At 39.9% G+C, this 25,691-nt stretch overlaps 1 protein-coding gene across 1 annotated transcript; it reads right to left on the bottom strand.

Annotated features, from left to right (window-relative positions):
- Positions 1 to 24,355, bottom strand: LOC115257060 (uncharacterized). Its single transcript, XM_062857531.1, has 4 exons — positions 23,808 to 24,355; positions 5,239 to 6,515; positions 2,298 to 5,167; positions 1 to 15 (listed from the first exon to the last, which is right to left on the bottom strand). Exons 1-4 carry the CDS (start codon positions 24,353 to 24,355, stop codon positions 1 to 3), a joined length of 4,710 nt encoding a protein of 1,569 aa, XP_062713515.1.
- Positions 24,356 to 25,691: the final 1,336 nt, after the last annotated feature.

Below are 25,691 nucleotides of genomic sequence, written 5' to 3'. Positions count from 1 at the left end.
CTAAAGGCTCATAACCTGTTAGCAGAGCTTGAAAGAAAAGAACTTGCTTCTTCGAGTAGTAACAGTGGAATGAAAAAAAATTTATTGTTCTATTTTTACAGGTTGCTGCGATTCTATATTTTACATTTGAATTTCAACCGATTGCTTCGATTGAGCTGTTTCGGTATCTCAACACTTATTTCATCTGGTATGTGAAACTACATGGATCTGGATCAGTGCACATTGGTCGGGCTCCATACAAAGGGGCGGCCAAAACTCTCAAAAAACGGAATTGATATTTTTAAACTTTTTTTCGCCTTATAACAAAGATAATGTATTGTAGTTTTATGATTCTTAATTAAGAGCATACCAGCTTTTGTATTTCAATGACATTTTCATTGCCAAAGTGGCCAAGGTCATAAAATAGAAAAATGAATTATTCGAAAAAAGTAAAATAATAATATTTTGAGAATGGAATATATGTTTTATGTTACCCAGCATATGAAAGCTTGTTATTGGACTGTTTGAATGCACGTATGGTGCAAAATTAATATGTCACAAAACTTTTCAAATTTTCATATATTGTACCTTAGGAATTTTGGTAATTTTCAGGTTAAAAAACGGTTCGTGTCGTCACGTGTCGCCGCAATTTCGAATAGTACATCTTAAACATCATGCTTAGGGCTACATGAAAACGTTTAAACTTTTTGCAGAAATTTGCAGTTTTTCAATTTAGAACTATTTAAAAAAACCCGATTTAATCCACCTATGGTGAACAGAACCCTTCTTACACTTATTAAAATTATTGTTGTATTATTTGTATTTAACATACTAGCTGGCCCGGCAAACTTTGTCTTGCCAAGTTGCGGTGGTTTGACAACTGTTAAGGCCATTGCAGCACCGCACTCTAGATTGGTTTCATTTCGATCGTGTTGATTTTGCTCCCAGCTCATGAAAAATCAGTATTTTCACTACTTTTATACTTTTTTTTAAATGATTTTCGTAACTTTTTCTACTGTTTATATGTTGCCACCATGAATACGAATCTAACCATGCAAAAGTCATCCTGATCGGTTCAGCCGTTCGCGACTTTTGTTGCCTCAAAGGGAAGTCAAACTCATTTATATATATGTTTCTCCTTATGATCTCCGCGAGGTGGAGGCGACTGTTGATCGCTTGACGTCTGGGGAAAAAGTGAAGGATGGTCGAGCCGCCACACCAAGAGCAGCTCATAGCACGAAAACTGCACGAATGAAGAAATGAAACACAGACAGGCCCAGGGTCGAATTCAGGTTGCGTTTATTTAGAGAGGTATGGTTGTGTTGTGATACAGTAGGGAGCCCGACTAAAAAGTTATAACCTTCAACATACTCCCCACCCCCTTATTCGTCCAATGGCAAAATACATAACTTACTAATGGACCTCTTAATTTCACCCTTAGCTGTATGCAAAGTAGCCACTCGGACGTGGCCATCCGGTCCAGGATGGACCTTTATAACACGGCCAGTGATCCACGAACACGAAGGCAGGTTGTCATCCTTGACCAAGCATAGTTGACCAACAAGCAAATCTGGATGAACTGAAGACAATTTTTTACTTCTCTGCTGCAGGTGGTTCAAATACTCGTTCTTCCATCTCTTCCAAAATTGCTGAAGATTCTTCTGAACCTCTTCTAAGCGGGTTAGCCTGCTAGAAGATGTTTCGGCGACGTCTACATCAGGAAGTGCAATGATCGGTCCTCCAATAAGAAAATGCGCCGGAGTCAATGGAAGAGGATCACGCGGATCAGCGGATAACGGGGAAATAGGCCTAGAGTTCAAGCATCCCTCTATTTGCTTCAGAAGTGTGAGCATTTCCTCGTATGTTGGTATAGAACATCCGAGGACTCTCTTCATGTGTTGCTTTACACTCTTGATGCCCGCTTCCCATATTCCTCCAAAATTTGGAGAGCGAGGTGGGATAAACTTCCAATCTATTTCTTCCATTGTGCAGAAGTCTCGTATCTCCGGTTCCACTTGTTGCTCAAAAGTGGTGGCAATGGCCTTAATCTCATTTTTAGAACCAACAAAGTTTGTGGCATTGTCGCAATAAATTGCGTTGCATCGTCCTCGCTGACTTGTGAACCTTCTTAATGCTGCTATGAATGACGCACTCGATAGGCTGCTAACGAGCTCCAAATGCACTGCTCGCGTCCGTAGACAAATAAACAATGCCACATATACTTTCAAGGTCTTTTTGGTTCGGACAAAATTCTCCTTTATCGTGAAAGGACCTCCAAAATCAACTCCGCATGTTTGAAACGGTCTCCCAGGAGTTACTCTGACGTCTGGCATCTGGCCCATGATCTGGCTCATCGTCTTCGGACTGTTCCGGAAACAAGCAATACATTTGTGGACAACTTTGCGAGTCAGACTTCTACCATGGATCGGCCAATACTTCAGCCTCAGCGCATATAGCAGACCTTGTGGCCCTACGTGCAAATTGGCGTGATGATGCTGCACTGCTATTAACCATGTCACGTTACATTTGTTCGGTAGGATGACAGGATGCTGTTGGTTGAAATCCGCTGCTGACGCTTGCAATCTACCACCAAGTCGAAGTAGCCCATCGCTATCCAAGAATGGCTTCATCGTAATCAAGCTGCTGGATGCGTTTATGGGTTTTCCCAAGGTCAATTGATTTACTTCTTTCGAAAAATATTGTTGCTGAACCATCCTTATTACTTGATTGTGCGCTTGCTTCAACTCTGCTAGTGTGAGATGTCCTACGATTCGATCCGCTTTATCGTTTAGACAGTTTCGCTTGAATCGTAAACAGTATGCCATGACTCTTTGAAGTTTACCGAAACTCGAGTATCGATCCAGCACATCGTAATCTCGTTCATCTATCACCTCTTCGGATTCTTGATCAACAATCGTCAAAAAATTTCTTACCTTTGTCTGCTCCCACGGTTGTGCAGGATCCATCAGAAATTTCGGGCCAGTCCACCAAATTGCAGAGTCTGCCAATTTCTTTGCGGAAGTGCCCCTGGAAATTAAATCTGCCGGATTTTCTTTGGATCGAACATGATGCCAGTCGCTAAACGATGACGTTTCGTTGATCTTGATGACTCGATTACGAACAAAAGTTGGCCAGCGCTTGTGAGGTTGCGAAATCCAATCCAAAACGACTGTCGAATCCGTCCAATAGTAAGCCCCTTGAACAATCAAATTAACCGTTTCCTTTACCTTTTTCATTAACTCCACCAGCAAAGAAGCAGCTCGCAGCTCCATTCTGGGAATCGTGGAATCTTCCTTTTTGCTGTGCTCCGCAGTTGGAGCAATACGTGATTTGGCGCATAGTAGATTCACGTGTACTTTACCATTCACTACTGTCCGTACATACACTACTGCACCGTAGGCTCGTTTCGCCGCGTCTGAGAATCCGTGAAGCTCTATTGGACCATCGGTGGTGGCAACGTGCCTAACGAATCTTATGGTATGTAGGTCAGCTATTTGTTCACAGAACCACTTCCATTCTTCCGCAACCTGCTCCGGCAAAGGCTCGTCCCACTCCAGTTTGGTGGACCATATGTTTTGCATTACCAACTTTCCATGGACGACAATTGGGCTTAAAATTCCAAGCGGATCATAGATTTTCTGGACTTCCGATAAGATGTTTCGTTTGGTAACTCCAGCTTGTGCATTGACGTCGTTGTCGAAGCTGAATTTGTCTGCCTGGGTATCCCAACGCAATCCCAAAATTTTCACCGAATCTGATCCATCATCGTCACCTGCCAAACTGGGTTCATTTGATTTCCATTTGTGAAGCTCAAATCCCGCACTGCTCAAAATTGTTGTGAGTTGTTCCTTTACTTCCACTAGGCGTTCTATTTGATCGTGACCAGTTAACGCGTCGTCCATGTAAAAATCCATTCTTATTACTCGACAGGTCTCCGGATACTCATCTTCGAAATCCAACGACAGCTGTTTGAGACAACGTGCTGCAAGAAAAGGAGCTGAACATGTACCGTACGTGACGGTGTTGAGCCGGTAGGTGTTTACTGGCTCGTCTGGAGAAAACCGCCATAGTATCAGCTGTAACTGACGGTCTTGTTCTTGTACTTCTATTTGCCGAAACATTTTTTTGATATCAGCCGTCAACACATATCGATGGCACCGAAATCGCAGAAGAATGTTGAAGATGTCCTGTTGTAGTGAAGGTCCTGTCATTAACACATCATTCAAGGACAACCCACTAGATGTTGTAGCCGACCCATTGAAGACTGTCCTCAGTTTGGTAGTGCTGCTTTCCGGTCGAAGCACTGCATGATGTGGAAAATAAAACCTCGGCCCCTCTTTAAACGTCTGTCTACCGTCAATTTTTTCCATATGACCCAATCGAAGATAATCAGCCATGAAGGCTACGTACTCCTTCTGTAGCTCAGGGTCCCTTTCTAGCCGTTTCTCCAACCTTAAAAATTTGTCCAGCGCCATTGTTTTTGATTCGCCAAGTTCAGAAACAGTTGCTTTGAGAGGCAATCTGACACTGAATCTTCCGCTTTGGGTACGCGATGTTGTTTCCACAAAATACTGTTCACAGAGGGTTTCCTCGTCTGTCCAATCACGACACAAGTAGTTGTTGACGTTTTCGTTCATGAATAGAGTCACAGTTAGGTTCTCCTCCATTCGTTTTACATTTCCTCCTATGATCCATCCTAGCTCTGTGTTCTGCATGAACGGCAAGTCTTCACCTATTTTGGTGTTTCCACTTCGTAGGATGTCGAACAGCACTGGGGTTCCAAGTAGCATATCTACTGGTCGGCTTAGGTGAAATTCCGGATCCGCGAGGTTCACCTCTGCAATGTTCCACTCGTCTACGTTTACATCGTTCGGTGGCAACAATCCGGTGATGCTATCTGTTACTAGTACTGACACACTTTTACGGTAGTTGCTTGTGCGAGACTTGAATGACACGGTGGCCCCCTCGTGAATGGGTTGTAAGAAATTACCGAATCCTGCTACTTGGCAATTAACTTGCTTCGTTGTGATTCCCACACGGCGTATGAATGATTTGGTAGCAAAATTGCATTGCGATCCAGAATCAAGTAATACACGACTTGCAATCAAAACGCCACTATTGGCGACGACCAGCACAGAGGCGGTAGGCAGGATTGTGTAGCTTAATTGATTACTCTTTCCGTGAAATTCTGTAACAAAGTTTATTGTCTCAAATTCAATATTATAAACCATTGATTGATTTCAATTCACAATTACTCACGTTTTCCTACCCTGGGGTGCTCGTATTCGGTAGTTGCGGGTGCCTGTCTTTCACGGTGGATCGACGTGTGGTGTTTACGGTCGCACTTCATACAGTTCCTGCTTCGGCATTGCTCAGCATTGTGGCCTGATCTGAGGCAGTTGTAGCACAATGAAGCCTTTTTGATGATTCTGATCTTTTCTTCGACAGACTTGGCTCTGTATTGATTGCAGCTACCGACGAAATGGTATGCGCCACAACAACTGCATCTTTGTGAGGTCGGTGTCTTCGTGATGGTGAACGCCTTGACTTCTGTCTTAAACTTTTTGTGGGTTGTGTTGTTGGAATCAGCCGAGGATTTGCGCTTCAAGGGCATTGCGTCCAACACTTGGCACCTTTCGGACACGAAGTTTTCCAATTGCTTGTACAGTGGCGGAGTTGTGCCTGATGCTACAGATTCCCATTCCCTCCGAGTGGTAGAATCCAGTTTATTGGCCATCAGGTAGATTAGCATGGCATCCCATGACATCACCGGCTGCTTGAGATTCTCGAGACAGCGGAGATGCTTTCTTGCGGAATCGAATAAATTCCTCAGTGCAGCCGCCGACTCGACTTCGACCGGCTTCAGCTCAAAAAGCTCCCTCGTATGGTTTTGAACCAGAAGTTTTGGGTTGTTGTATCGTCGTTCGATCATTTCGTATGCAATGGAATAATTGCCTTCAGTGGTTGGCAAAGAGTCAATCAATCCTAAGGCCGCGCCACGTAGAGAAAGCTTTAGGTACTCGAACTTTTGTACCACGGCCAACGATGCGCGGCGGTGAATTAGCGTGTTGAATTTGTCGAACCACTCCAACCAGTTTTCACCGTGGCCCGAGAATACAGGAAGATCGATGGCTGGTAGCCTCACGCCATCCTTGTTGACAGTACTACCCATAGTCTCCTCTCGGGGTTTGGCTGCAATGGCCTTTTCGAAGGTAGTAAGTCCGTTGACGTAGTAGACTTCCACTTCTTCGCGGCTGGTGCTTTCATCGGGATTCCACTGTTCCAATGTACTTTGTGCAAGATTGTACGCCTTGTAGCACTCCTTGAGCATATCCCGTCGAGTTTCAAGGGCCAATCGATCAGCTTGAAAGTTGATCATTGTATTGATGATACCGTTTATTCTTGATACGGCATGATTTCGTTGCACGGCGATACGGTCGTAATCCGTTTGCACAACGTACACGACTGGACTTGCGGGACTGGAAGGTTCGCCTTCGACGTCGTCTCGTTGTTTGTCGTCGTCTGACATTTTGTACCTGTGAATCGGTAAATATGTAAAATTCTCTCGCATGGATCTCAGTCTTCAACTTTAGGATTGTCTTTGAGCTTTTTTACTAACAGGTGATATGATAAGTAATAATTCATGTAATTATTATTATCAATGATTTACGAACATTTGCTTTGTACAAGTAATGTGCGCCATTTTGAAAAATTGATGACTATTTCCATACGGTAGTCTCTCATGTCTCCATGTTCCAAGTTCATGCTCATCGGCCATTTTAAATTTCTGCCAACCAACATGTCAGCCATCGACCCACGCGTCTTATGAATTCACTTCCAAACACCGGCAACTATATTACATCACTCTTCCGTGTCGACCCAAGCGTCGAGGTTGTATTTTACTAACCTAACAATTGGTCAATTGCTTAACGAGAACAAGCCTCTCATATCCGTATGCCGATGCGTTTTTAACCCATTTTGTTTCATCGACCCATGCGCCGAAAGAACCAAAAGTATTCGCTAACCCACATGTTAGCCCCATTGAATGTTTATATGTTGGTGATTTGTTAAGCCGAAAAAAGCTTCTCAATTCCGTATGCCGATCGATGTCAGCCATTTTGTTTTATCGACCCATGCGCCGAATGAAACTAAATTTTTTGCTAACCCACATGTTAGCCACATTTAATATCAATTTGTTTCGACCCTTGTGCCGAAACATTGCAAATCAAGTTATCTGAAAATCTGAAAACAAATATAAAAGTAAATATTTAATAAAATTACCTGAGGCCGAGCCCCAATCCGGTTCGAAGGACCACTAAAAATGTTTCTCCTTATGATCTCCGCGAGGTGGAGGCGACTGTTGATCGCTTGACGTCTGGGGAAAAAGTGAAGGATGGTCGAGCCGCCACACCAAGAGCAGCTCATAGCACGAAAACTGCACGAATGAAGAAATGAAACACAGACAGGCCCAGGGTCGAATTCAGGTTGCGTTTATTTAGAGAGGTATGGTTGTGTTGTGATACAGTAGGGAGCCCGACTAAAAAGTTATAACCTTCAACAATATATATATATATAGATTTGTTTTGTGGAATTGACCAAAAGTTCTAGAAAATATTGTGGATTTGGCATCTAGTGGATTGGTTTCCAAAATAGCATCATGGATCATGGACTAAACTACCAGAAATGCCAGACACTTCCTAGAGTCTTGTATGGAATGTTTTAAAAAATAGCTTACATTTTCTGGAATTTTGTATCTTTTATTAACTGCTAAAAGATCTTGAATCGATTAACAAATGGGTAAGAAAATCAGCTAGATACACTTTGTCTAAATCAGTCAATTAAATTAGCTCCGAAGTACTTGGTATTCATGGTTATGGTGTAAAAACGACAAAAATGATATATCTACTAAGTTAATCAGTTTTGGCATTAGCTAGTTATTTTGGCTGTCTGGTTCTTCAAAGCTTACATTTAACATATTGTTAGTTTCCATAAAATTCCTGCGTATTTGTAATTTATTATTTATAATTTTGTTGAAAACAATAACCTGCTAGTATACACTTTGTATGAGGTCAGCATCATTTATTGAAAAAATAATTTCCCAAAAACAAATGCAAGATAACAAGTGAATATAATAAAAAATAGAATTTATTGAAATACTCTTCGTAAGATATCTCAGTAATCAAATGTCGAATCGAAATAAAATTTCAGGGCCTTATACAAGCATATTGTAGCTTTCATTTGATGCTTAGAGAACCCAAATCGGTTGACAGACGGCTGAGATATTTATTATGGTACCCTTGGTCAAAAATCTCTCAAAAAGCTAACCTGTATTACTCCCAAGTACTCTTTGAAAGATATCTCGGTAACCAAATGTCCAATCCTAATGAAATTGTATAGGGTTCTACTAGAATGTTGTAGCTTTTATCGGTGCCAGGATAACCGATATCGGTTGACAGACGGCTAAGATATTTATTATGATACTTTTGGTCAAAAATCTCAAAAGGTTTAGTTGTATAAATCCGAAGTACTCTTCGAAAGATATCTCTGTAACCAAATGTCCAATCGAAATAAAATTTCTGGGCGATTTACTAGGATGCTGTAGCTTTCATTTGGTGCCAAGAGAACCCAAATCGATTGACAAACGGTCGAAATATTTATTATGATACACTTGGTCAAAAATCTTAAAAAGTTTAGAAGTATGACTCATAAGTACTCTTCGAGAGATATCTCGGTAACCAAACGTCCAATCGAAAAAAAATTCAATAGCGTTCTACTAGGATGTAGTAGCTTTCATTCGCTTCCAAGAGAACTCAAATCGGTTGACAGACGGCTGAGAAACATGCGTGACTTTTTTTTGTAACGCACATACACACACACACATACACACATACACACACACACATACAGACATTTGCTCAGTTCGTCGAGCTGAGTTCATTGGTATATGAGACTCGGCCCTCCGGGCCTCGGATCGAAAGTCGGTTTTTCGAGCGATATTTATACCCTTCTTATGGGTGTAAGAAGGGTAAAAAGGCTTTTCCTACATACATTCCGTGATATTTTTGCTACTGTTTATTAAGCTCAAATATTACAAAGAGATAGTAGCTTTTATATATTTGATGCAATTGCATTTTCATGCAGAGCTCCTTGAGAAACCAAATTTGATCATAAAAAAAGGCTTTTCCTACATACATGAAGCATTTTGTCAAACACCTCTTAAAAAGTTAAGTTGTATTACTCCAAAGTACTCCCCGAAAGATATCTCGGTTACAAAATGTCCAATCGGAATGAAATTCAAAAGCGTTCTTCTAGGGTGCAGTAGCTTTCGTTTCGGGCCTTAAGAACCCGAATCGGTTGATAGACGGATGAGAAATTTATGGTGATACACTTTGTCAAAAATATCTAAAATAATTAAGTTGTACTACTCCCTAGCACTCTTTGAAAGATATCTCGGTAACCGAACGTCCAATCAAAATAAAATTCAATAGCGTTCTACTAGGATGTAGTAGCTTTCATTTGCTTCCAAGAGAACTCAAATCGGTCAACAGATGGCTGAGAACCGTGAGTGACATTTTTTTGTAACATACATACACACACACATACACACACACACACATACACACACACGCACATACAGACATTTGCTCAATTCGTCGAGCTGAGTTGATTGGTATATGTGACTCGGCCCTGCGGGCCTCGGATCGAAAGTCGGTTTTCCAAGCGGTATTTATACCCTTCTTATGGGTGTAAGAAGGGTAAAAAGTCATGTTTTTTCATGTTTTACGTTATTTTCCCATTTTTGACTGAAATAAAATTTATCTTCGCACATTTTTCACACGTTTTGAACAAACTTGATTGGATTTGATCGAAAAATGATCATTTAATTAAATTCAAATTGATTCTCTAACAAAAAACCCGATTTAATCCACCTATGGTGAACAGAACCCTTCTTACACTTATTAAAATTATTGTTGTATTATTTGTATTTAACATACTAGCTGGCCCGGCAAACTTTGTCTTGCCAAGTTGCGGTGGTTTGACAACTGTTAAGGCCATTGCAGCACCGCACTCTAGATTGGTTTCATTTCGATCGTGTTGATTTTGCTCCCAGCTCATGAAAAATCAGTATTTTCACTACTTTTATACTTTTTTTTAAATGATTTTCGTAACTTTTTCTACTGTTTATATGTTGCCACCATGAATACGAATCTAACCATGCAAAAGTCATCCTGATCGGTTCAGCCGTTCGCGACTTTTGTTGCCTCAAAGGGAAGTCAAACTCATTTATATATATATATATATAGATTTGTTTTGTGGAATTGACCAAAAGTTCTAGAAAATATTGTGGATTTGGCATCTAGTGGATTGGTTTCCAAAATAGCATCATGGATCATGGACTAAACTACCAGAAATGCCAGACACTTCCTAGAGTCTTGTATGGAATGTTTTAAAAAATAGCTTACATTTTCTGGAATTTTGTATCTTTTATTAACTGCTAAAAGATCTTGAATCGATTAACAAATGGGTAAGAAAATCAGCTAGATACACTTTGTCTAAATCAGTCAATTAAATTAGCTCCGAAGTACTTGGTATTCATGGTTATGGTGTAAAAACGACAAAAATGATATATCTACTAAGTTAATCAGTTTTGGCATTAGCTAGTTATTTTGGCTGTCTGGTTCTTCAAAGCTTACATTTAACATATTGTTAGTTTCCATAAAATTCCTGCGTATTTGTAATTTATTATTTATAATTTTGTTGAAAACAATAACCTGCTAGTATACACTTTGTATGAGGTCAGCATCATTTATTGAAAAAATAATTTCCCAAAAACAAATGCAAGATAACAAGTGAATATAATAAAAAATAGAATTTATTGAAATACTCTTCGTAAGATATCTCAGTAATCAAATGTCGAATCGAAATAAAATTTCAGGGCCTTATACAAGCATATTGTAGCTTTCATTTGATGCTTAGAGAACCCAAATCGGTTGACAGACGGCTGAGATATTTATTATGGTACCCTTGGTCAAAAATCTCTCAAAAAGTTAACCTGTATTACTCCCAAGTACTCTTTGAAAGATATCTCGGTAACCAAATGTCCAATCCTAATGAAATTGTATAGGGTTCTACTAGAATGTTGTAGCTTTTATCGGTGCCAGGATAACCGATATCGGTTGACAGACGGCTAAGATATTTATTATGATACTTTTGGTCAAAAATCTCAAAAGGTTTAGTTGTATAAATCCGAAGTACTCTTCGAAAGATATCTCTGTAACCAAATGTCCAATCGAAATAAAATTTCTGGGCGATTTACTAGGATGCTGTAGCTTTCATTTGGTGCCAAGAGAACCCAAATCGATTGACAAACGGTCGAAATATTTATTATGATACACTTGGTCAAAAATCTTAAAAAGTTTAGAAGTATGACTCATAAGTACTCTTCGAGAGATATCTCGGTAACCAAACGTCCAATCGAAAAAAAATTCAATAGCGTTCTACTAGGATGTAGTAGCTTTCATTCGCTTCCAAGAGAACTCAAATCGGTTGACAGACGGCTGAGAAACATGCGTGACTTTTTTTTGTAACGCACATACACACACACACATACACACATACACACACACACACATACAGACATTTGCTCAGTTCGTCGAGCTGAGTTCATTGGTATATGAGACTCGGCCCTCCGGGCCTCGGATCGAAAGTCGGTTTTTCGAGCGATATTTATACCCTTCTTATGGGTGTAAGAAGGGTAAAAAGGCTTTTCCTACATACATTCCGTGATATTTTTGCTACTGTTTATTAAGCTCAAATATTACAAAGAGATAGTAGCTTTTATATATTTGATGCAATTGCATTTTCATGCAGAGCTCCTTGAGAAACCAAATTTGATCATAAAAAAAGGCTTTTCCTACATACATGAAGCATTTTGTCAAACACCTCTTAAAAAGTTAAGTTGTATTACTCCAAAGTACTCCCCGAAAGATATCTCGGTTACAAAATGTCCAATCGGAATGAAATTCAAAAGCGTTCTTCTAGGGTGCAGTAGCTTTCGTTTCGGGCCTTAAGAACCCGAATCGGTTGATAGACGGCTGAGAAATTTATGGTGATACACTTTGTCAAAAATATCTAAAATAATTAAGTTGTACTACTCCCTAGCACTCTTTGAAAGATATCTCGGTAACCGAACGTCCAATCAAAATAAAATTCAATAGCGTTCTACTAGGATGTAGTAGCTTTCATTTGCTTCCAAGAGAACTCAAATCGGTCAACAGATGGCTGAGAACCGTGAGTGACATTTTTTTGTAACATACATACACACACACATACACACACACACACATACACACACACGCACATACAGACATTTGCTCAATTCGTCGAGCTGAGTTGATTGGTATATGTGACTCGGCCCTGCGGGCCTCGGATCGAAAGTCGGTTTTCCAAGCGGTATTTATACCCTTCTTATGGGTGTAAGAAGGGTAAAAAGTCATGTTTTTTCATGTTTTACGTTATTTTCCCATTTTTGACTGAAATAAAATTTATCTTCGCACATTTTTCACACGTTTTGAACAAACTTGATTGGATTTGATCGAAAAATGATCATTTAATTAAATTCAAATTGATTCTCTAACAAAAAACCCGATTTATTCCACCTATGGTGAACAGAACCCTTCTTACACTTATTAAAATTATTGTTGTATTATTTGTATTTAACATACTAGCTGGCCCGGCAAACTTTGTCTTGCCAAGTTGCGGTGGTTTGACAACTGTTAAGGCCATTGCAGCACCGCACTCTAGATTGGTTTCATTTCGATCGTGTTGATTTTGCTCCCAGCTCATGAAAAATCAGTATTTTCACTACTTTTATACTTTTTTTTAAATGATTTTCGTAACTTTTTCTACTGTTTATATGTTGCCACCATGAATACGAATCTAACCATGCAAAAGTCATCCTGATCGGTTCAGCCGTTCGCGACTTTTGTTGCCTCAAAGGGAAGTCAAACTCATTTATATATATATATATATAGATTTGTTTTGTGGAATTGACCAAAAGTTCTAGAAAATATTGTGGATTTGGCATCTAGTGGATTGGTTTCCAAAATAGCATCATGGATCATGGACTAAACTACCAGAAATGCCAGACACTTCCTAGAGTCTTGTATGGAATGTTTTAAAAAATAGCTTACATTTTCTGGAATTTTGTATCTTTTATTAACTGCTAAAAGATCTTGAATCGATTAACAAATGGGTAAGAAAATCAGCTAGATACACTTTGTCTAAATCAGTCAATTAAATTAGCTCCGAAGTACTTGGTATTCATGGTTATGGTGTAAAAACGACAAAAATGATATATCTACTAAGTTAATCAGTTTTGGCATTAGCTAGTTATTTTGGCTGTCTGGTTCTTCAAAGCTTACATTTAACATATTGTTAGTTTCCATAAAATTCCTGCGTATTTGTAATTTATTATTTATAATTTTGTTGAAAACAATAACCTGCTAGTATACACTTTGTATGAGGTCAGCATCATTTATTGAAAAAATAATTTCCCAAAAACAAATGCAAGATAACAAGTGAATATAATAAAAAATAGAATTTATTGAAATACTCTTCGTAAGATATCTCAGTAATCAAATGTCGAATCGAAATAAAATTTCAGGGCCTTATACAAGCATATTGTAGCTTTCATTTGATGCTTAGAGAACCCAAATCGGTTGACAGACGGCTGAGATATTTATTATGGTACCCTTGGTCAAAAATCTCTCAAAAAGTTAACCTGTATTACTCCCAAGTACTCTTTGAAAGATATCTCGGTAACCAAATGTCCAATCCTAATGAAATTGTATAGGGTTCTACTAGAATGTTGTAGCTTTTATCGGTGCCAGGATAACCGATATCGGTTGACAGACGGCTAAGATATTTATTATGATACTTTTGGTCAAAAATCTCAAAAGGTTTAGTTGTATAAATCCGAAGTACTCTTCGAAAGATATCTCTGTAACCAAATGTCCAATCGAAATAAAATTTCTGGGCGATTTACTAGGATGCTGTAGCTTTCATTTGGTGCCAAGAGAACCCAAATCGATTGACAAACGGTCGAAATATTTATTATGATACACTTGGTCAAAAATCTTAAAAAGTTTAGAAGTATGACTCATAAGTACTCTTCGAGAGATATCTCGGTAACCAAACGTCCAATCGAAAAAAAATTCAATAGCGTTCTACTAGGATGTAGTAGCTTTCATTCGCTTCCAAGAGAACTCAAATCGGTTGACAGACGGCTGAGAAACATGCGTGACTTTTTTTTGTAACGCACATACACACACACACATACACACATACACACACACACACACATACAGACATTTGCTCAGTTCGTCGAGCTGAGTTCATTGGTATATGAGACTCGGCCCTCCGGGCCTCGGATCGAAAGTCGGTTTTTCGAGCGATATTTATACCCTTCTTATGGGTGTAAGAAGGGTAAAAAGGCTTTTCCTACATACATTCCGTGATATTTTTGCTACTGTTTATTAAGCTCAAATATTACAAAGAGATAGTAGCTTTTATATATTTGATGCAATTGCATTTTCATGCAGAGCTCCTTGAGAAACCAAATTTGATCATAAAAAAAGGCTTTTCCTACATACATGAAGCATTTTGTCAAACACCTCTTAAAAAGTTAAGTTGTATTACTCCAAAGTACTCCCCGAAAGATATCTCGGTTACAAAATGTCCAATCGGAATGAAATTCAAAAGCGTTCTTCTAGGGTGCAGTAGCTTTCGTTTCGGGCCTTAAGAACCCGAATCGGTTGATAGACGGCTGAGAAATTTATGGTGATACACTTTGTCAAAAATATCTAAAATAATTAAGTTGTACTACTCCCTAGCACTCTTTGAAAGATATCTCGGTAACCGAACGTCCAATCAAAATAAAATTCAATAGCGTTCTACTAGGATGTAGTAGCTTTCATTTGCTTCCAAGAGAACTCAAATCGGTCAACAGATGGCTGAGAACCGTGAGTGACATTTTTTTGTAACATACATACACACACACATACACACACACACACATACACACACACGCACATACAGACATTTGCTCAATTCGTCGAGCCGAGTTGATTTGTATATGTGACTCTGCCCTGCGGGCCTCGGATCGAAAGTCGGTTTTCCAAGCGTTATTTATACCCTTCTTATGGGTGTAAGAAGGGTAATTATGGGTGTAAGAAGGGTAAAAACGCAAAAAATGTGGGGTTTGCTGATTTTTACCGTTTTTTATTTAAATTATTGAAGTTACGTAATTTTTGAATACCCCTTTCTAAACACTAAAAATACTATATAACATATCTAGACAACCTATAACTTTGGTTAAACACATAAAAAGAGTTTTGGCCGAACTTTATCTTTTTCCGACCATTGTGCAGTGTGGTCTGGTTGTTCATCGAATTTGAGCTAATTTTGTTACTGTTATAGTCATTTTGTTTAATGACCATTGGGCGCGCAGTTTATTGATATCCGCTAATTAGGCCTACATTATCACATGTTAAACATCAAATGTGTTCATTTTTATTTTTCAATGCTAGAATATAGACATTAGCGTGGTTCAAAAAATCGTTTTTGCTCCACACCGCTTATTCGATTCATAACCAGATTCTAAGTCTTCTCCCAAAAAATGAGCTGATTTGGTTGAAAATTGAGAGTGCACAAGCCCTTCAAAGTTTGTATGGGAATTACTATGGGAAAAGGATTTTTTTCATTCAATTGACCGTAGCATTTCCCCAAGTGCCCTAGAGTGTTAGTTGACCTTTGGTACCCCTAGGCTACTCTATCAGCAACAACTTTGTCGAAGACCACATTCAAATTGGACGTCTCATTAATTAGTTATCGATTTTTATCCATCTGGAGAAACTTTAACAATGATCGTTCAGCTTCCCAGCAGGCAACATTGCTGCACATGGCGCCAAAGATAGCACACATAAATCATGGCTACTATGTTTCAAGGCAAATTGCAGTGATGCCCATCGAATAGTGTAATTATCATGATCAAAGATTTTCATTCTGGATAAAAATCGATAACAAATTAATGAGGCGTCCGATTTGAATGTGGTCTTCGGCAAAGTTGTAGCTGATAGAGTAGCCTAGGAGTACCAAGGGTCAACTAACACTCTAGGGTACTTGGGGAAATGTTAGGGTCAATTGAACGAAAAACGTCCTTTTCCCATAGTAATTCCCATACAAACTTTGAAAAGCTTGTGCACTCTCAATTTTCATCCAAATCAGCTCATTTTTTGGGAGAAGACTTAGAATCTGGTTATGAATCGAATAAGCGGTGTGGAGCAAAAACGATTTTTTGAACCACGCTAATAGACATTGACTGATACACTGTCATGAAAAAAAAACATATATATCCTATATTTAGCGTGTTATAGTGCCTTGAACTTTTCGCATTTTTTCCTATTCTAATAGGATGGATGATTTTAGGACCCTGAAGGGCCAAAAATGTGCTCAGAATTGCGGTATCTCTTTTCGTTTCTGAGTTATTGACAAAAAACTACCCAAACATGAACATTTTTACTTTTTTTTTAAATGCTTGAGGAAACCTGCCTTATTTTGTCCGATAACTCAAAAAACAAAAAGAGATACCGCAATTCTGAGCACATTTTTGGCCCTCCAAGGTCCTAAAATCACCAATTCTAGTAGAATAGGTAGGATAGGGTAGGATACTTTTTTCATCGAAAAAATTTCATGTTTTTTTTTGACCCCATACAATTTTTGAGAACTTTAGGCCCCGTGGGGGGACCACTTAGCCTTGAGATACGGACTTCAAAGTTTGACATGATGATTTCTAGCTCGTTTTGCAATATTGAACTTTTAACATTTCCAACTTTTTCAAAAATTGGGACGGCCTACTGCACAGCTTAAGTGCCTCACACAATAAATATGCGTATACCTACGTTTGCGTGTGCGTGACAGTAGTTTGACACATTTCCCATGGGAAAACTGTCAAAAAAACGCAAACCTCGACGGAACGGACGCTATGTGTTCCAGGCTTTATGCTAACTCAAAGCAGTTATGCATTTTAACTGCTTATTTAGGGCAACAAGTACTTCAAATGCATAAAACGGGCTGCTGTATGGCTTATTCAAATAGTTAATTACCTGGCTCTTATAATACTCCTTAGGTCCTTAGAGGTTTCCTCCAGAATTGCCCATTATTATTATTATTTCTTTATTATAGAGATTTTCAGCCCTAGGCTGGTTCATCTCTTACCATTGCCCATATTACTACAATAATGCACTGATGCGCCAGTGTACTGTTTGACGCTCACTATCGCCACCTAGTGATGGCCCGACCAACCACAGTACTTACATTGGGCTTACGGGGTTACGCTTTCGTGACGATGCTTTTTAATGAAATTTGTTCTAAGTGTTACGTCTGTTTCGCAGTGGCGTCGCGTAACCTCACTTTTTACCTGTGCACCGACCCTAAAACTTGCAATTGCAGGGGATTTATGATGAAAATCTAAATAGAAATGAGTGGAAGCAGTTATTCTCGTCATATTCTAATTATTACAAGTAAATTTGTTCAAAAAATTCAAGAATTTATACTTGGTGCACAGGTAAAAAGTGAGGTTACGCGACGCCACTGCTGTTTCGCTGTGTTTGCAGCCTACCGTGGTATGGTAGTCCGTCCGAAGCACCTTCTTCCGCCGCAAAGATATCCACAAAGTCACTTGGAGATCACCCGACCATCAAACAGAAAAGCAAATCGACCACCAATGGCCGCACATACCGCAGTGCGAATATAGATTCGGGTCACTACTTAGTAGCTGTATGCATGTGCTCAAAACTTTCGACAGTTGTTACCACGCGTCGAACGCCGCGGCTCAACATCGAGCAGCTGCGTAACGTAGAAGTGGCTCAAGACTACGCGCAGCAGTTAGCAGTGGCCCTACCAACGGAAGAGCAGCTTGGCGCAGCTACACTTGAAGATGGCTGGAGGGACATCCGATCCGCCATAGGTAGTACCTCGGCTACAGCACTAGGCCTCGCGACTCCGAATCACAGAAAAGACTGGTACGACGGCGAATGTGACCAGTAGAAAAACGAGAAGAATGCAGCATGGGCGATAATGCTGCTACACCGTACGAGAGCGAATGAGGCACGTTACAAACAGGCGCGGAACAGGCAGAACTCAGTCTTCCGGATGAAGAAGCGCCAGCAGGAAGAACGAGATCGCGAAGCGATGGAAGAGCTGTACCGCGCTAAGGACACACGAAAGTTCTACGAGAAGCTGAACCGCTCGCGCCATAAACTACGTAGACTTTTTTTCGGCCATCATAAACCCCCCCCCCCTCCCCCCTCGTAGACTTTTGTTCATACAAAATTTTCGAAATTTGTATGGAGCGTAGACTTTGGCCAAACCCCCCCGTCCCCCCCTAAGAGTCTACGTAGTTTATGGACAGGCCCTTACGATGAGCACCTCAATGGCGACGTTGCAAGTACCGAAGGTGGCGTGGTAACAGATCTAGGAGTAAGTGCGTGGGACGAAAGATTTCCAACCCCTAACCTCCAGGAAATTGAAGAGTAGGTTAACCGGTTGAAAAACAACAAACCCGCTGGAGCAGATCAACTACCAAGCGAGCTTCTAAAATACGGTGGAGAAACACTGGTGAGAGCACTACACTGGGTCATTACCAAGATTTGGGAGGAGGAAGTATTACCGGAGGAGTGGATGGAAGGTATCGTGTGTCCCATCTACAAAAAGGGCGACAAGTTGGATTGCGGGACCTACCGCGCGATCACACTAGTGAGCGCTGCCTAAAAGATACTCTCTCAAATTTTATGCCGCCGTCTATCACCGATTGCAAGAGAGTTCGTGGGGCAATATCAGGCTGGATTCATGTTCTTTTTTTTTTCTTCTTCTTTATTAGGGTGATTTTTAGCGCAGATGGCTAGTTCATCACCATTGTCAGGTAGGAAAAATGTTATCCTACCGAGCCCAACCGCAAATTTAATTACAATTATGACACAAATACAGAATAACCAAAGATGAACTAAACACTAGGGTAAAAACAGAATTAGATCTGAGTATAAAGTATAAAGTCCAGAATCTTGCAAAAAACGGATGACGCTGGCTACCCGAGCAGAGGGGAATATCAAATTAATAACTACGAAATCACAAAACCTGTTTTTATATCTTGTTTTGTTATTATTGAATTATCAAGGCATTACGTTTCCATAACATGTTTTGTTGGACAATCTTATTTTGTTATGACCAAGCAATTGGTATGCAGCCCTTAAATAACATTTCAATATTACATTCTGTTGTGGAACAAGTTTGGTTATTATTGTATTATTGAGAGTGCACAAATACTTTATGGTATTGCTATCTAAACTAAAACAAATTTTGAAACAAAACCTACGTCATTCTACAACGTTATTTACAGCATTTGAGGGAAAGCAACTGCATATTCACTCATCAATTTGTCTTCCTCTTCCATTTATCATTACATCCAAACTGAGACAAAGTGCATACCCCATATCACTAACTAGTATTCCGTGGGAAAAAGTTTGCATAATGCACCAGAAAAACTGTATAACGATTTTTTGAAAAGTGCGCAAAGTATGGTACGCTTACGGTATCACATTTGATAAGAGGTGTGGTATATTACGTGACATGGAGGTGCTGTAATGTGTACAAAACAAAGTCCCTGCTGGGCGGCGCGAGGTTTTGCTAAATTTCTGATATTGACTGAGTTGTAGCTGAAAAGTACCCAAAATACCAGCCACTGCCCAAGTGGCGCAGTACCCTGCATACATCTAAACGAGAATATAGCAGAACATAGCAGAAGAAGAACGATGGTGTTTTGAAAAATCCTATCCCTATCACACAGGAGAAGATTTTAAAATGCCTCTATTCTGTTATTCTGTTATTCTGTTATAATCAACGCACCCCCGGGCCGTGGCCAATCTGCGTTGAGTCGCTGGGCGATACGTCTACCAGTAGACTTGTATCTGCCCTATGCTAAACCGATTAGCATAGCAAGTCCTTCCCACTGATGAGTAGGCTCGAATGTCCCGCTCCTCCCTATAACCCATAGGGGGAAATAAGGAGTTTTCAGTTTCAAGTTTTGCATAGATCATGACACCAATTCTTTCTACCATAATGCTTTGAAAATTCTGAAATATCAGAAAACTAATATGATGGAAATAATTGAGATACAAGTTTTTATACAAAATTTAAAGATCAGTTATTTAATGGTGAATTGAAGAAATGTAAAGTACGGCAGGAAAATATTCCGCGCCGACACGAAAGTCATGAACAAGCAAACACATGAATATTCTATTTGCATAGTAGTAGAAAGAGTTGCGTGCCTGTTTATAAAAGTTTGTACTTAACTTGATTGCTCCGGATAATTCCCGTTTGTATTGGGGAACTTCGTAAGTGCACCAGGATAGTTTGTCTTCAAAAGTATGGCGTTTTCTGGAATAAAGACAAAAATAAAAGGAAATGCTGGACCGCACAGCTCCGCGGCCCACATATATTAGTATAGTGTTTATAACAATGCAGAATGCAAGGCTTAATCAGTATAAATGATAATTACTAGGTTCTACATTATATGCTACAAGATAGCTACAGGTTTTTTCCCTTCCACCGTTTTTTTTTAGAAATTAAAGTGTACAAACTTAGTCAACTGTTGTTAGGTCATGCGACAGTGCCTAACTTCATGCTGGAGGCATGGCAAAATCAAGCGTGTGAATAGACAACAGTGTGATTATTTGGAGTCGGATAGGGTCACGTTGGATAGGATGGAGCCAGATAAGAAAAGGAAATATTTGAGACGAATATTTATTCAATTGAGGGGCCCAGAATCAAAGGGGTGTAAAGTGACCATTTTGTCGATTTTGAGCTGAGCATATCAAAAAATTCTTCAGGTTTCAATCTGTCAGGAACTTTTTAAGACTATTTTACGATTATTATAAGAATTACAATAAATCATTGAGAATTGGATCGATTTTGAGACTCCATACATTTTGTATGGGATGAAAAATTGATGAAAAACTTTAAACCACATTTACTCGAAAGTGGGATTATGTCACTTACATCCGTTTGCTACTAAACCCTCAATCATTATTCTAATTATTAGTTTACTACGACGCTTGCCAATAAACAATAATCCAAGCTTACCAGTTTGGCACCTTGCCAGGGGAACTTGGCCTTGTATCTACAGCTCAGGGATTAACTCCATACCGTCAATAAGGCAAATTGTCAACTATATTCTTTGTGATACTTTGACGGAATATTATTTGGAGTAATCTTCTGAGACACACAATCCGGGCAAGTTGGATTGTCAGATAATCAGTGCCCTTTCAGCACCAGGTGTCACATCACGATCATTAATATACAGGAGTATAAAAACTACAAGATGTGATGGCCGGAAGAATACAGTGTCAAACAAAACAGCAAGACCACCAGCCGGCTAGTGTTCCTACTGCTTCGTTCGACACTGTAGGTAAGCTAACTCCCCCAAGATTTTAAAATGCCTCTATAAAATCTAAAACAAAATCTAATTAAAAACGGTTTGATGTACGGTGTAAGACTTTGGACGGACTACATATTGAACGTATAAATTTAAATTTAACATTTTTTTCTTGGTAAGGTACTTAATTTGTACCAATCACCAATTGGGTTTTTAAATTAAGAATAATATATTGATTTTTTGATTTTATTCGAAAGAGCACCTTTTTATAAGCCAGTATGATTTTTTTCAGATTTTTAAAACTTTATTTTGATACCTAAATTCAATTACAAAAAGATTTTTTGAAATCACCTTTTGACAGCTGGGCAACTGCTTGACAGCTCCGCCCAGTACGAAATGCGACGAGGGGTGATTCGACAAATCGCTCCCATACAAACTTTAAATCGATTTTTAAATAGGTTCCCGGGTACCAAAGTTCATGAAAATTTGGATTTCGGCTCAGTTTGGCATGTAGATTGTGAATATGGAATTATCTCAACACCACTAAAGAAGCCAATTGCAGCTGGTTTATGGAAAATTCCACGTGTATGGCAATTCAGTAACAAATTTTGAAAACGACGTATAATCAATGCTACACCATTGATTATACGTCGTTTTCAAAATTTGTTACTGAATTCAGGTTTTTTCTTAACTCACGATGACCAGATCGGTTCAGTCGGATTTGTTTTTGATGGAAAAAATAAATCTGGATCAAATGAGATCAATATTGTCAAAATCGGAGAAAATTTATCGCAGATATAACCATTACATAGTTTACCTGCTTTATTTTATTGTCTGCTGTTTCATATTATGAAGTAAAAACAAAAATATCCCAGTCCCGTTACGGTGCCAAATTCCTATCACTACGATTCCCAATTCTTATAGGTTAAGTATAATTTTAGCTTCAAAAAGTGATACATCTGCAAATGAGTTTTTTTTTATCTCAAAATTGAGTAAACTTAGTTGAATTTATATGTCATTTTAACAGTACTGCTATTCTAACCTCTAATTATAACGTCAAAAAGTACCGAACAGACTATGAATTACGAAGTAATGAATGTTAGTGAGAGTGGAGATAGCAAATATGGTACCTACTAAATAATTCTAATCAATAAAAATGTCAACTATACAGACAATTTTGCTCAATTGGTGATTGCATTTGTCTATTATAACTTTTTCCTTCCGATCTATTATTATTCGATCATACATTGTTTGACATTATGTCATAAATATCTTTTTTCATTACTAAAAATAATCCTAAACAGAATAAAACTAAACAGCATCTGCAGAAGTAATCATATCGGCATATGATATAATTACCTTTTACCTTCGCTCACGTAGGTACGTGTATAATCGCCGTTCTCACAACGCGAACAAAACAAAAAATAAAATAAAAATCATCTCCGTCCGGAAAGAATCTTTGTCGCCGCCAAAATACACCCCATGACGAAGCTCAATCATAAATAGTCGACTACCTAGAACTTTTTCATCGTTCTCTTTACTCCTTGGAAATAGCCGACGACGGGCCATGCCACCACTGTTATTAGTGTTTCAGTGCGCATGTCTGCGCACCGCGATAGCGCTGTTGGTAAGAGAGAGAGGTTCATTGTTTGATCTTGCATTCAAATCTCTGTCTATTTTTGTCCTGCGACTGGCAAACATGAAATGGGGGAATAGGGAAACTGGCAATACGTAGAACCAGTAAAGCTTCTATCGTCCCTCACTGCAAGTGCTGTGATAGCCTCATTGGTAAAGGCGACTGAAAATTTACAATAGCAGGATTGGAGGTTCAAATCCTATCCATGTTTGTAAGTTTTATAATGAAATCGAATTTTTTTTTATGTGATCTATTATTTTCTAAAAATAGAATAACACACTTAAAATCATTACCGAAAAATGAGTAAAAAAAGTTAGTTTTTACCCTAATTTCTAACTCTAACTCTAACTCTTTAATATCAAAATTTGTTATTGAAATATTTCCCAAATTCACTGTTATTAAGTTGTTATTGCCACTAACAAAACATGTTATTAAATTGATTTTTCAGGAACAAATTTTTGTTATGTGACTTGTTATTTTGCCGCTTATGACAGACAAGTTTATAACTCAATATGTTATGTTAATAACATTAAAATTACTAATTCCATTATGCAGTTATTTTGCCAAAATAACGCATTTTGTTATGCTGTTGTTATTCTCTTCTGCTCGGGTAGGATCAATGTATTGTTGCACAGGATGTCACGGATGCTGCCAGTCAGACCATTACTTGCGCGGTGCACTTCATATTGGGGGCAGACACACAGAAAGTGCTCAGCCGTGTTGTGGGTGTTGCAAATGAGACATGTCCGGTGAAAGGGGGGACCTCCCATGCTATGTGAAAGGCGTGTATGGCCGGTCCGCAAACGGGATACAACCCGCTGTTCTCTCAGCGAGCTCAGGTCCGTCCATGCTCCGGTATCCGGCTTAATCTTGTGTAGGTAGGCTGTGTTGTCCCTTTGGGACCACTCGGTTTCCCATTGTTCGCGGAGAATCTTGGTAATCCATCTTTTGACGTCATGAAGGGGGACCTTGTCGGTGTACATCGGTGCAGCATGACCCGCCCCAGCGAGACGGTCAGCTGTGGTGTTACCCGGAACGCCGCAATGCCCTGGGATCCAAGCGATAGATGTGTTTGGTGGGGCAAGCCGGATAATATCCTGAATCCATGGATGCACAGGAGACTCGGCCTGGAGAGCCGATACCACGCTAGCTGAGTCGGTAAGTACGAGGATGGGCTGATCTGCTGGAATGGTGATCGCGATGAGAATGGCGGCAGCTTCGGCCGAGAAGATGGAGCACAAATGAGACATGCTGAGGCTTGTGTTGATATTGGACCCGGAGATACCGATGCCAACACCTCGGCTCGACAGTGAACCGTCTGTATATCTGTGGAGGTGGTTTGGGTATTTGTTTCGAAGCCAGTCGAGTACTGATGCCCGTAGTACGACTGAATTATCACCGGCTCGAAAACGGTTCTTAATTGTGCTATCAATTCTTGGTGTTCTTGAATGCCAACTCCTGTCTCCGTGCCAGTGGATCTTGGCCACCGGGGGGAGATCTACGTTGGCTACCGTGCGGAGGATTCTGCACCCCTCTGAGAGGAGGAACATCCTTCCACTTCCTGAGGCTTTCTCGGCGAAAGCAGCGGCTTTTCTACAGATGGCTGCGGATATAAGGTGACGAAAAGGTAGTATACCTGCTTCTGAGCACGCAGAGTCCGCCGGAGTTGACGGTAGCAGACCTGATATGATTCTTACATAGTTGTTGTACACGGGTGTGAGGACTTGGAGGAGTTTTTCGGCAGGCTGGATTCATGGGTGAACGCGCTACAACGGACCAGATGTTCGCCATCCGCCAGGTGTTGCAGAAATGCCGCGAATACAACGTGCCCACTGCCCACACATCACTTGTTCATCGATTTCAAATCGGCGTATGATACAATCGATCGAGAACAGCTATGGCAGATTATGCACGAATACAGATTCCCGGATAAACTGATACGGTTGATCAAGGCGACGATGGATCGAGTGATGTGCGTAGTTCGAGTATCAGGGACACTCTCGGGTCCCTTCGGATCTCGCAGATGGTTACGGCAAGGTGATGGTCTTTCGTGCTTGCTGTTCAACATTGCTTTAGAGAGTGTAATTAGGAGAGCGTGGATAAACACAAGTGAAACGATTTTCACGAAATCCGTTCAGCTGCTTGGTTTCGCTGATGATATTGATATTATGTATTGCTCGTAAATTTAAGACGATGGCGGAAACGTATTGTTCGTGCAGTTGAAAATCGGAATTTTCAACCGCGACGACAATGCATCAGACTAAAGAGTGAAGCAAGGCGAATCGGATTAGTCATTAATGTGTCGATGACAAAGTAGGTACATGATAGCAAGGGGCTCCAGGGAGGAACCACCGCTCCCGCCACCCTGAATTTATATCGACGGTGATGAAATCGAGGCGGTTGAAGAATTCGTGTACTTGGGCTCACTTGTGCCTGCCGGCAACGACACCAGCAGAGAAATTCAGAGATGCATTGTGGCAAGAAATCGAGCTTACTTTGGACTCCGCAGAACTATACGATCGAATAAAGTTCGCCGTACCACGATGTTAACTATCTACACAACGCTGATAAGACCGGTAGTCCTCT

The sequence above is a fragment of the Aedes albopictus genome, chromosome 3 (assembly GCF_035046485.1).
Source record: "Aedes albopictus strain Foshan chromosome 3, AalbF5, whole genome shotgun sequence".
NCBI lineage: Eukaryota > Metazoa > Arthropoda > Insecta > Diptera > Culicidae > Aedes > Aedes albopictus.
This window is presented reverse-complemented; position numbering and strand designations above follow the sequence as displayed.

Coding starts and splice junctions, on each gene's coding strand:
- LOC115257060 (XM_062857531.1), bottom strand. CDS start 24,355: ATGTCTCATTTGTGCTCCATCTTCTCGGCCGAAGCTGCCGCCATTCTC. Junction 6,516..23,807: donor AACACGGCTGAGCACTTTCT/GTGTGTCTGCCC, acceptor ACCGATTCACAG/GTACAAAATGTCAGACGACG. Junction 5,168..5,238: donor GCACCCCAGGGTAGGAAAAC/GTGAGTAATTGT, acceptor ACTTTGTTACAG/AATTTCACGGAAAGAGTAAT.